The following is a 12,906-nucleotide window of genomic DNA, read 5'->3' as shown; positions in this document are numbered from 1 at the left end:
AAAGATGACAAGGTACTTCAACTCCAAAGTCAAGAAGAAGTCGTTCCGAATCAACGATCTTGTGCTCAGGAGGGTCTTCCTATCTTCAAAAGAACCTGGTTCTGATTTCCTAGGCCCGAATTGGGAAGGTCCATACAAAATCAGAGAAGAAATCCGATCTGGAACCTACTGGATTTAAGACATGGACGGTAAGGCGCAACCCCGTCCATGGAACATTGAACACCTCAGAATCTATTACCAATGAATTGTACAATGCTGCATGACTTTCCCCAGCCTTTGTAATATTTCTATGGCTCAATAAAATGCATTGATTAAATCATCGTGTCGTACTGCGTCGTCACCTCGGAGGAGAGGCTCGGGACCCACTTCTGGGTCACCTCGCTTGAACTCCGAGGCGATAGCACATGCCTCCCTTTGGCCTTGCTGAACGCCAAGGGAAGAAGCCTCAACATGGCTGCACCATCCACCATGTCTGGGATGCATCGTAACCTCGGAGGAGAGGCTCGGGACCCACCCCTGGGCCACCTCGCTTGAACTCCGAGGCGATAGCACATGCCTCTCTTTGGCCTTGCTGAACGCCAAGAGAAGAAGCCTCAACATGACTGCACCATCTACCATGTCTGGGATGCGTCGTCACCTCAGAGGAGAGGCTCGGGACCCACCTCTGGGCTACCTCGCTTGAACTCCGAGGCGATAGCACATGCCTCCCTTTGGCCTTGCTGAACGCCAAGGGGAGAAGCCTCAACATGGCTGCACCATCTACCATGTCTAGGATGCGTCGTCACCTCAGAGGAGAGGCTCGGGACCCACCCCTGGGCCACCTCGATTGAACTCTGAGGCGATAGCACATGCCTCCCTTTTGCATTGCTGAACGCCAAGGGGAGAAGTCTCAACATGGCTGCACCATCCACCATGTCTGGGATGCGTCGTCACCTGGGAGGAGAGGCTCGGGACCCACCTCTGAGCCACCTCGCTTGAACTCCGAGGCGCTAGCACATGCCTCCCTTTGGCCTTGCTGAACGCTAAGGGGAGAAGCCTCAACATGGCCGCACCATCCACCATGTCTGGGATGCGTCATCACCTCGAAGGAGAGACTCGGGACCCACCTCTGGGCCACCTCGCTTGAACTTCGAGGCGATATCACATGCCTCCCTTTGGCCTTGCTGAACGCCGAGGGGAGAAGCCACAACCGCTACAGTCCGAGGCTCACACAGTTCATCTCCTTAAGTTATGTTAATGTGCTTAAGTCCGAGGTTCGCACTGTTCATCTCCTTAAGTCATGTTAATTGGCTTAAGTCTGAGGTTCGCACAGTTCATCTCCTTAAGTTATGTTAATGTGCTTAAGTCCGAGGTTTGTACTATTCATCTCCTTAAGTCATGTTAATTGGCTTAAGTCCGAGGTTCGCACAGTTCATCTCCTTAAGTTATGTTAATGTGCTTAAGTCCGAGGTTTGCACTGTTCATCTCCTTAAGTCATGTTAATTTGCTTAAGTCCAAGGTTCGCACAGTTCAGTCACTCAAGTTATGTTCGTTTATCTCAGTCCGAGGCTCACAAAGTTATTTAGTTCATGCTTCTATCAAGTTCCAGTTCATTTGTTTAACGAGGTATAAAAACTTGGACAAAGAACAACAATGAAAGAAGAAAGACATTATATTGATATTTCAAAGAAGATTACAAAGGAGGGCCTCTGGCCATTACATCCAAAACACTGAAAAGTAAAACCTAGTCTATGCCTGGCTAGATGACGGAGGCACCTCAGCACTTGGGGCTTCGGCAACTTGGGCATCATTAGTTGCTTCCTCTGTCTCAACACTTGGGGCTTCGGCATCAACTTCTTCATCACCCTGGACCTCCTCAGCTGGGGTCTGAGGTACCTCATCCACAAATTCGGACCTAAGTTGAGCCAGGTCCAAATTGGGATACAGCTCCTCTGCCCGCTCCAGCACTTCGGCATAGGCGAAGTTCCTCCAGTACGAACTAAAGCTCTTGTACTCCTCTGTAGTGTGGAAATTGGCGATGTATTCCTTCACTACCTCCTCCCTTGCAGTTCGGGCCTCATCTCTTACAACAGAGGCGTCGTTCATGTACCACTTCGCCTGGCCTTCGAGAAACTGATAAGCATCTTGAGCACCGGCCAAGGAGAGATTCGTCTTCTCAAGAGCCTCAGCAGTCACCTTTTGGTGCTCATTGGAGACCTCCACCTTCTTCGTCAAGGAGGCCACCTCGTACTGTGACTCATACACTTCCTTCTTTAAGGCCTCAATCTGGGCCAGAGCAGACTCAAGCTTCGTCGCCTCTTCAACTCTCTGGGCCTTGGCTTCTTCGGCCTCGGCCTTAGCAGCTTTCACCTCCTCTGCGAGGGAGGCATTCTTCCCCTCCGAGGCCTGGGTCCTTATCTGAAATTCGCTCAAGGCCTCCTTGCATTCGAGCACGAGGCCAAAGGTCCGGACGCTCTGGCTCACCAATGCCCTTGTCTAGTCGGTGGCATCGCAAGAGGAGGCATGCAACTGCCACCTCTCCGTCCAGAACTTGTAAAAGCTCTCGATGGCACTTCTGATTTCTTCAGGGAGAGCCTCCACCAAGGCTGGGGCCAGTGCCTCCTCCCTCCCGGCTAGGAAGCTCGGAGACTTCTCCTTTTCCCGCACCGGCTTCTCCTTTAGTGCCTCCTTCTCGGCAGCTTCTGCAGCTCGCCTTGCGGCCTCAGCTCTAGCCTCTTCAGCCTCTACCTCTCTAACCATCTCCATTTTGATGGCTTTGGAGGCTGCAGTAAGAAGCTTCGGTTCGCTAGTCTGTTCAGCCCTATGGGACACTGAGGTCCCAAACTTTCCAGCTGAACTCGAGATGTGCACCAGCTTTCTCTTCTTAGTCTCCTTAGGGACTTTCTCCTTACCCCGAGGCTCCTTCGGCTTCTCTGACCTCTGAGGAGTTGCCTCCTTCGAAGCCCTGGGAGTACAGTCCTTGGACAGGCGCTCAACCCTGCCTCGGACTTCCTTTGCCCCGCTGGACCCAGGCTTCAGCGGCCTCGCCTTCACAGTAGACGTGGCCTTCAAAATAGAGGCCATGTCTGGAGCTGGTACTCCCTCTTCTTGAATTTATCTGCGCAATAGGTCAGATCAGCATCAGTATAAAAACAAGGGATAGGAAAATTTAAGTGTTGGGGCTTCGTACCTCTGGATGCCATCGGTTCGAAGTCCAGAAAGTATCTGCTCCTATCAATCAGGTGATCGAAGTGTCGAAGCTTCAGAGGCCTCTTGTAAATGTCCTCTATCACCTCGAATTCCTCCCTACTGAGCTCGAACCTCGTACTACTATATGCAAAGGAACCCCCAACAGTTAGACGAATTCATATTCTGACTTCAAAAGACAAGCAGAGGTCGGAGACTCACGAGCTTCGTAGTACTGGGTCGGCACTGTGCATGATAGGGCTTTGTCCCCCTCCACTGCCTGCCATTTACCTCGCACCCAGAACCAGGACTCCTTCCACCCCTTGATAGAGGAAGGAAGTCCCACCACAAAGGGTGCGTGAGCTCCCCAAGGCGTGAGGTAGTACCACCTCCTTGACTCTTTCCCAATTACCTGAGGCTGGAACAGGGTCATGAACACATGAAAATGCATGTCCTCCCCAAGTGACACTTCCTTCCACAGGAAGTACGAGCCGACCAGCTGGCTCCACCCATTCGGCAGAACCTGGGTCGATGAAAGCATGAATTTTCTAAGCACCGCCCTAAAGAAGGGGTGCAGAGGAAGACGCATACCTGCCTCGAACAGGTATTCACTGACGGCCACGCGGTCGGGCCTCGGATAGCAGGCTCGCTCGTTCGGCTCCAGGACTAACATTTCCATGTAGTGGGGTACACTGTACCTCTCCCTGAGTTCCTCCAACCTCTTCCCCATCATATTCGAAGGCACCCTAGAAGCCTCCCACTCCTGGGTATAATCTACAGGCTCCTCGGCCATGGCATACCTATCCACCTCGGACATCCCCCGTGACCGACCCCATAGTCTAAAGACGCCACTGTAACAAGCTCCCTACCCGAAGTGGACTCAATTTTCTCAGTAAAAAGACAGTAAGAAGGGTTTTTGTGCAAACAATACCTAAGGGAATTCGACACAAACGGAGACTGGCCGGAATCTAATATTACAGTCAACCTCGACGCCGGAAAATTTGGAGATTTGAGAGAGTTTCAGAGTGCAAAGTGTTCAAAAATCCTGAAAATTGGGATTTTCTTGCCTTTTATAATGGTCCAAGACGAACCCCAGCTGTCAGATCAAATCTCAGTCAATCCGAGCCCTCCATTTCAGATCCAATCCGAGGCGTTGAATTCAAAAGTACGCTTCAGATTTATGCGTGCCTCCCATGCACCTCTCCAACGCGTCTGCTTCTAGAAACGCCAGCTGTCCTCATAATTGCATTTTTAATTCGACGGCAGCAGGGCCTTGGAAGTCGTAACAATTCAGCCACTTTTCCTCGAAAACAAGCATAAAACATCAAATCATTGGCACAGCAGCTAAGGCACAATCATTACCATTGGACCTCGGCTTCCTCTTCGCCATTCAGCAATTAGGCCTCGTAGGTTCGGTTCCTCAACCACCTCGGCTTCCTCTTCGCCATTCAGCAGGTTCGGTTCCTCACCACCTCGGCTTCCTCTTCACCATTCAGCATCAAAGCCTCGCAGGTTCGTCTACTCAACCACCTCGGCTCATCTTCAGAGATTAGACACCTCGCCTACTTCGTCGCTCACCCGCAGCAACACTTCTCAAACTCCAACCATGATATGAATATCTATACTTGGACTTGGGGGACTATTATTTGGGGTTCAAAAATTCTTTCAACTTTTACTCCATTAAAGTCCACGCATTACATTAATGATTATACTTGGACTTGGGGGGACTATTGTTGCGTATTGTCACACCTGTCCTACCCACCTGGGCCAATGGCTCACTCATCCTGATCCACGTGGCATTCCTGCTGAGGTGGCACACATTGCCGAGGTGGGTTATATCCGAAGTGCTTCAGGCCGAGGTCCATCTGCCGTGGCTCCTTGACCCAGTCCAACTACCGAGGCCTATGACCCGAAGCATGGAACCTGTTGAATGTAGCTGAGGTCCTCAAGTGGAAGTATTTGTCAAATGGTCGAAGCCCCGAAACTGATGCACGAGCCTCTTAACCACAAGGAGCTTCCTCCACAGTCACTTCTCCCAAGAGATTGCCTGCTCAGAGATCTTATTCGAATGATTGATGGAACGTTTGTCACAAGCATAAAGGTCAAGTCTTGTCACTATTATGGAGGACCTGCGCAAGCAATAAATGCGCCGTAAGCTAGCAAGTCAAGCCCCATACCTAAGAAAAGACGTTTGAACTAAAGAGATGATGCCACGTGTCACTTCATCCAAGGGCTCCCATTTCATATGTATCACTATAAATACTTCCATTGTGTAATGTCAAAGGCTAATGCAAGAATCAATACTAAAGACTACATTTACTCAACTCTCTCTCATTTTACCTGCAATACACAAATCAAGTTCATACACTTTTACATATACATTTACGAGCACCGGTTGGTAATTATTGTACAATCGGATTACGAACAACCCGCCGAATTTCGAACGCCACCGTCCCGCATCGTTGGGCTACTCCCACGCCCCTTTGAACCACTCGTTTTAGACCGTCCACGTGTCTTAGCGTGTTGGACATTCGCTCACGCAAGCGCGGGTGGGACCGGCATCTGTTGGCGCACTTTTTGGGGTCAACATGGTGTATTTGCTTAAAGGTAGAATTATTTAATTCATTTAACTGTATATCTCATTTAATATCACTTCTAAAACCTTGACGGAAATTGAAATGCCATTGGTACCGAATAGGATTATTCAACTTAATCTGGCAATGCTTTCGCTATGTTTTTCTGTCCAGTAATTGGATTGATTTTGCCCAACATGATTTTAAAAATTTGAGCCTTTTAAAATACCGTAATTTGACAGTTATTTATATAAGGAGGCGAAGTCATATTTTGAATTTGGAGACATGCCAAAGCCAAACGTATTGGATGATTAATGATTTTACTATTATGTAAATATATAATAACAATTTGAGTTATGCTCGAGTTTGAGTTTGGAGACAAGCCAAAGGTATTGGATGATTAATGATTTTACTATTATGTAAATATATAATAACAATTTGAGTTATCCTCGAGTCCAGATTTTCTTCGTCACGTCTCATCATGTGGTTTCCTAGTGACTCGTGTACAAGAATAGTATTCTATTGACTTCTAAAAAATCCATAACTCAGATTTTTTAGTATTATGTTGACTTGAAAAGAGCCTATAAATATACAAATGAAGAAAATATATATCCCTTGGTTTCACATTTTGATATGGAAAAAGCCAATGCAGTCCTAACCAAAATCCTATAAATGAACACTACAAATAAAAGGAGAGAGGACGGGTTCATTAATTTTCGGGGTAGTCATTCGCGACGAGCTCATGGTGATGTTGGGCTCAATCAAATAAAACTATGGGTCAATTTGGAGTGGAAGATAGTAGGTCATTTTTCATGCTTTATGTCCCCATGGGAGACTAAAATAACCTACAATGTAGTGGTTATTCAATAGTTTTACGATTGTATAAATAAATAATAACCTTTTGAGTTGCGTTTGACTTCAAGCTTTCTTTAGTCTCATCTCATCAATAGACTTAGAATGACTAGTGCACATAATTTGTATTCAACATTATCGGCACTATATAGAATTATTATAAAATAAAATAGTTAATGTCAACTCACAAAAATAGTAAATACGAAATCATTGAAACAATAGAAGTAAGAGAATATATTAATGTTAAGTAAGCTAATGAGAAATATAGCTGCCCCTTGATTTCCCATTTCCTCCACTTGGAAAAAAGGCTACATGGTTCTAAGCAAAAGCCAAATAAATAAATACTGCAAATAAAAAAATTTAAAAATGATGATGAACCAACAGGATGCACCGTGTCTAATTCTTGAACCAATGAAACATCATAGAAGGTTCACCCCGACCGGCTTTAACGTGTCGACCTTGGATTTCGAAGGTGCCGCTCATCACACGGTCTAATAATGACTAAGACTCGGCGTAGGACCTATCCACAACCATACGGTACTAATATTTGATCTCTTGAATATTCGTGACGTGGTGAACTAAATTGTCTTTCTAAAAAATATTTGACAACTAACGGACGGACGCAAAAAATTTTAGTTAGAGAAACACAATTAAATTCTGTACAAATCGAATACTTTGTTCTTGATTTTTGAATGATTTATACTTGATTCGAAAAAATGTAGATTTACATTTAAAAATATTTCTTTATTAATAATTTGCTCATTATTTTCATCTATTTGATTTCAAATAGTCATTTTATTAATATTTTACTCATCACAAGAATACGTATATCTATGTTTAAAAAATTTATAGTCTATTTAATATAAACAATTAATTTAAGTGATCGAAAGGAAAAATATATAACCAATATTCAATCAAATAAATACAATTCGTTAAATATAAGTTAAATTTGATATAATTAGTTCAAACACATTCTATGTATACAAATAGGATGGAAGAAAGTGCAAATTTAGGTTATAATTAATTGAAAATTTGATTGAAAAGTGAAAATTTGTAGTAGTGTGATAATTTGTAGAAAAATTATAGACAATTTTTAAAAAATTAGAAGGGTTAAGATTTTGATAAAAGGTGTGAGGGAGAACATGAGATAGAATAAGAGAAAAAAGGAAAAAAAAATTCAAATTTATTGTAATTTTGCCCCTATATGCTAGAGGTTAAAATCAAATTTTTAGTATATTTTGATAAAAGTTAAGGATTCCATGAAATATATTATTAAAATTAATTGTTAACTATGATTTAGATTAAAATTTAGATTTCAATCGATATCAAACAGGATTTATCCAAAAAAAAAAAAAAAAAATAAAAAGGGGGGGGGGCCCCGGGGCCCCCCCCCCCCCCCCCGAGGATCTGCCCATGACAACTAATTCGTAGGATATGATATCTCACAATTTTTCAAATACTTGTTGTAGAAGAGCCAGACGAAATAAAACGTCAACTTTAACCTGTTGTAGACTATCGTGCCCTAGAAATTCTCTTTTTCAATGGTTAAAGACGTGTTAAATTTGCTTAGCACTTCGTGGAGAACTTTCAGTGATCTCACAATCACACTATCTCATGCAGTGTTTTCTAGTTTGGATAATTTAAAAAAATGTTAAAAATTGAGGTTAAAATCAATAATTAATTTTAGCTCCACATTTTATGAGATCTGCAATTTTTATAAACTTTTCAACAACCTATTTTTGGATTTTATCAAAATTTGGTCAAACAACCCTGAAAACGCACATCAAAAAGTCAATTTGATTATATGTGAACCCCGTTTATTTTGTCCCACCATATTAATAAACGACAAGTCCTCAGTTTCATTTTTGCCAACCTTGACCTTTTACCCTTTTATCTTTTTCATGTTAATGTTTATACTGATTTTTATTGTTTTAAATATTGTAATGTAAAGAAATATATATATATTTTTTTTCAAAAAATAGTTTTAAGAAATTAATAATCTTTTGACTTGAAAAGTAAAGAGACAAACGCATGAAACCATAACTTCAATGCCACGTTTAAAGCCAAATGCCAATAAAACACGCCTTGTATTCAAGTAATAAGGACGATTCCAAATGTCATATCTTTCACTGACTTCTCTAATTTAAAACATGTTATTTTTATTTTGCTGTTTCAACTCTTCAACTAATCAAAATTTAATCTAATTATATATTTTATAAGATTCACAATTTTTATTAATTATATATTAAATCATGTGTATGATGATATTTTATCAAAAATTTTGTCAAACAAAACATTCATTTCTTTCTTGTATTGTATTGTATTGTATATGGTAGTATCACCAAGGGGAAATTTGTGAGAAAATATTTGATTATTAAAATAAATATTGTATTGATATTAGGTCACATTATAACTTGTATAAGTAAAAATGCAACACACTTGGTACAAGTAGACTATTTGAACATAACAACTAGACACCTCGGACTAAGTCTGTAGAGAGACATCCATACAAATATATAACTAACGGTGACGAACATTGAAGAGACATTTTTTTCAAAGAAAAGTAGGTAAACGATAGCCATCTAGATGAATCAATGTATTCCTAACACTACTTTCTCTAATAAAAGGAAGACTAAGAGTCTTGCAAGGAGTAACTTTGACTTCACAATAAATGTACAATTACTATCACATTTTATCAAATTATTATCTTATTCAAAGGTTGAACCCCAACCTTAAGTGTTTCCCACCGTCCCTGCCCTGGAGTATCGTGAGGGAGGTAAATCGCAGGTTATGCCTCCAACGATACAAGGTGAAAGGCTGCTTGTACACTTGCACTTACCCAAGAGCCAAATCCATATTTCAGGATTCGAACCCTTGACGCGACAGCCTCAAGTAAAGCTGGATTTCTCCACCCTCCTCTTTTACCACTTGGAGATGTGCCCTGGGGGCAAATTATTTTCTTATTCAATATTATTATTGACGTAGTAATCATACTTAATCTCTATTTGACCATTTTTTTATTTTTGAAATTCATTTTTAACTACACATTTTATGAGATGAAATCCATAACTTTATCAAATTTTTAACACATATTTCATCAAATTTTTCTCAAAATTTACTAAAAATATGATTTTTTTTTATTTTTTTATCAAAAACAAATAGGGTTAAGATTATTTTAACTAATTGAGATTAAAAAGATTAATCTATGTGGAGAAACATTACATATATTCGCTGTAAGGGGTGTACAGCTTTTAGAGTTGTACACCATGCATATTTCTTATTGTTATCTCGAACAGATACAATCAATAAGTTTTGACGTCAATTATAGTTATTAGTGCCGTTGTCATCTATAGTGTGTGTGTGCGTGTGTGTGTGTGTCTATATATATATATATATATATATATATATGCATGCAATTATAGAAGTATATGGTACCAAAATAATAATAATAAATAAAAATTATTCACAATTCGAAATTAAGTAATTAACAAAATATCTAAAAGATAGCTTAATGGTGTCATACCAAATATAGCTTTAAGGTGTACTTTCTATTTGGCAAGGAAGTGACACAAAAAAAGTTGGGTTCACGTGAACCTGCCTAAATGCAATAAATAAAATAATTAGTGATTCCTAATTAAATTAAACATTCCTTAAATTGGACATTTACCGTTCTAAACGAATTTTTAAATGGATTGTATTAAATTCAATAAAACTCACTCAACTTTTAAGCATTTCATGTTAGTCCTCATCTTATGTTCATTTGGATTACCTAATTGCATTTTTTATCATTCTATCTGTTGCCATGGTCAAAATTGATGAACATTCTCTGTGACTACAAAATGTTTGATTAGGCATTGGGTTAACATTTGCTAAACAATTTAATTGCTTATAAACGATGTGTCTTGCATAATGTAAATATAAAATTTGAGTAAAAGCAGTAATCTTACGAAATATATAGATGAAAATGATATTTGACCAACTTATAAGTTTGAAGAAGCATTCTCGAACATGCTTTATAGAGTGATCAATGATACTAAGTTGAGTTTTCATTATTGACAAAGATTCCATCTACTACGTGGAAATGGCCATTAGTTTTTGACCACGACTACCAACAAACTGTCAAATGAAGCAAAAGTGTTAATTGAGTCATCAAAATGAAACAATTTGAAATCAAACAAACCAACACGAAATAAACCTATAAGTTAAGTAACCTCTATTGAAATTTCCCTAATAAACTCTTACTTATCTTGATCTTTATCTTACTTATCAAGGGTATTTTCGTCACAACAAGTTTCCCAATCTTGTAAAGAGTACAAATCCACCTCATAATTATCACAAAGTTACAACGTTAGTCCCGAGAATGATGACAACAATTTAGACAGAGATACTGTCCCTCCCTCTCTTTTTAAAAGGTTGAACCCCAACCTTAAGAGTCCCCACGGATCCTGTCCTGGGTCATCGTGGAGGAGGTAAATCGCAGGATGTGCCTCCCAGGAGCCAGGGTGGAGAGCACATGGATAGGCCAAAGCTGTTAACCCATATGGTAACTCCCGTGCGGACTGAATAAAATCTTGAATTGATGTAATAACCTGCAAATCACGTCAGTCAGTTAAACCGTACTAAACAAACCCTGTGTGGCAGGTTAGACCGAAAAAATATTGATAGGAGAAATCAAATTCGTGACCAAATGCTTTCGTGCTCATTTGCTCAACCAACTCGGCCATCCCATAAGAGGCATGTTCATATATATATATATATGGTTGTTTGAGACCCATTTTTATGTAAAAATGTATTTTAGATTAGTAAATTGATGAAAAATGTATAGTTGAAAAAAAAATTTATTTGCGTATAATATTATTTTAATAAAGAATATATGTTTAAAAAGAAAAAAAATATATATTTTGAAAAATATGAATACCAAATAGGACCATATGTGTGGGTGTGTCTCACAAATTCTTCAAACACAAGTCTTCTCTCCCTCTCTTTCCTTTCTGTACGCGTTAACGCCGAAGATCAAGCTTACAGCTTTTTGAGAGTGAAAAAATACACTAAAAAAAGAAAAAAGAAAAAAGATAATTCGAATCTATAGAAAATTAGCACATCGAAATTTACGGCGCGCTTTTCAATCACTGCTTTTCCATTATTTTCTCACTTTTTTTTTGACTTTCTAGGGAACTATTGATAATGTCAAAAGGTGGAACAACTAATTCCGGCACCAATGGCAGTTCTATGCCCGGCGGCCCTACAAGTACTCACCGTCGCCGTGTTCCAGACTCCACCAACAACGTCGAGAAATCATTAGACCATGTACAGATATCTTGTGATAATTCTCCAGAAGATGATGATTCAGAAACGTCAATTGATGATAATGTCGGTGGGTATCAACTTAATGGTGGTGGCAGCCACCATCACCATCACCGCCACCACTACCCGATGATTACGTATTTATTAGTGCGTAAAAGGGTACCGGAGAATTGGGTTTTGGGCGTGGAAGAATCTTTATTAAGTGCTTATTCAATATTGCACTCTTTGAGATCAAGAACAAATATGGCTCGTGTAATTTCGGGGCTGCTGTTGATGCTGGTGGTGGTTACTGCATTTTTGAAGTTTTCTATTATGGCTGGCGGCGGTGGTCATAGGGAGGTTAATGGGATTCTGATTGTTCAGAATTTCAACAATGATTGGTCTAATGCTCAGAGAGTCATGTTTGATTCTGATGCATCTTCCGGCGGCGACCTTATGCAGAAACGGCGAATGAAGGAAATTCCGGTGAGTTCATTAAATCTTATTATCTTGTTTTGTTAATTATATAAACTTGAATTTTAGGCTTGGTTTTATTGGGATTTTAGTTCAAGGCTGACAGATTTCAAAGCATGTGGTGCATTAATGGAGACCGAATTTTACAATTTTCTTATATTCTTGCATTTTCTTAGCAGAAACACATGGAAGATTGTGATTTTCAAGATGCCTTAAATTTTGTTGAGACTTCTTAATTGAAATTACTCATAATTTAGTAAAGTTGCTAAATTTCTAATCTTTCCGTCCCCTTTGACATTAATTAAGGAATATTTTTTATTAAATCATAAATTTGTGCCAATCTTTCTATTTTTTCACAATATTTTAATGTAGAAATGTGTTTGTTGCGAACTGTATTAGGATTTACTTTTATTCTCTAGTGGGGCTGCAATATGAAGGCTAATGATTAATTGACCGTTACGATTTTCCATTTTTTTCCCCTATGTTTTCTCAGCCTGCAATCAGAAGTGAGGATGGGTTTTGGATAATTATTGATTTAATTCAGCTTTCTTTCAGTGTT

At 40.0% G+C, this 12,906-nt stretch overlaps 2 protein-coding genes across 2 annotated transcripts in view; one reads left to right on the top strand and one right to left on the bottom strand.

Moving 5' to 3' along the window:
* Positions 1-1,728: 1,728 nt before the first annotated feature.
* On the bottom strand, positions 1,729-3,182 carry LOC111373836 (axoneme-associated protein mst101(2)-like). Its single transcript, XM_022996416.1, has 3 exons — positions 3,170-3,182; positions 2,516-3,086; positions 1,729-2,470 (listed from the first exon to the last, which is right to left on the bottom strand). The coding sequence occupies exons 1-3, from the start codon at positions 3,180-3,182 to the stop codon at positions 1,729-1,731; spliced, it is 1,326 nt and encodes a 441-aa protein (XP_022852184.1).
* Positions 3,183-11,544: 8,362 nt separating this feature from the next.
* Positions 11,545-12,906, top strand: part of LOC111373835 (O-fucosyltransferase 19-like) — a 3,697-nt gene continuing 2,335 nt past the window's right edge. The window contains exons 1-2 of the mRNA XM_022996414.1: positions 11,545-12,359; positions 12,417-12,542. Coding sequence (XP_022852182.1) covers positions 11,775-12,359; positions 12,417-12,542 — 711 coding nt within the window. The 5' untranslated portion in view covers positions 11,545-11,774. The remainder of the gene's footprint in view (positions 12,360-12,416; positions 12,543-12,906) is intronic.

This window comes from Olea europaea, unplaced genomic scaffold (genome assembly GCF_002742605.1).
Source record: "Olea europaea var. sylvestris unplaced genomic scaffold, O_europaea_v1 scaffold1168, whole genome shotgun sequence".
In the NCBI taxonomy this organism is placed as follows: domain Eukaryota; kingdom Viridiplantae; phylum Streptophyta; class Magnoliopsida; order Lamiales; family Oleaceae; genus Olea; species Olea europaea.
Note: the sequence above shows the minus strand (reverse complement) of the source record. Positions and strands in the feature narration are given on the sequence as shown.

What these genes read in the sequence shown, in the direction of transcription:
- LOC111373836 (XM_022996416.1), bottom strand. An exon ending in TACAAGTTCTGGACGGAGAG is followed by an intron (nt 2,471 to 2,515) that starts GTGGCAGTTGCA and finishes CGACTAGACAAG; the next exon opens with GGCATTGGTGAGCCAGAGCG.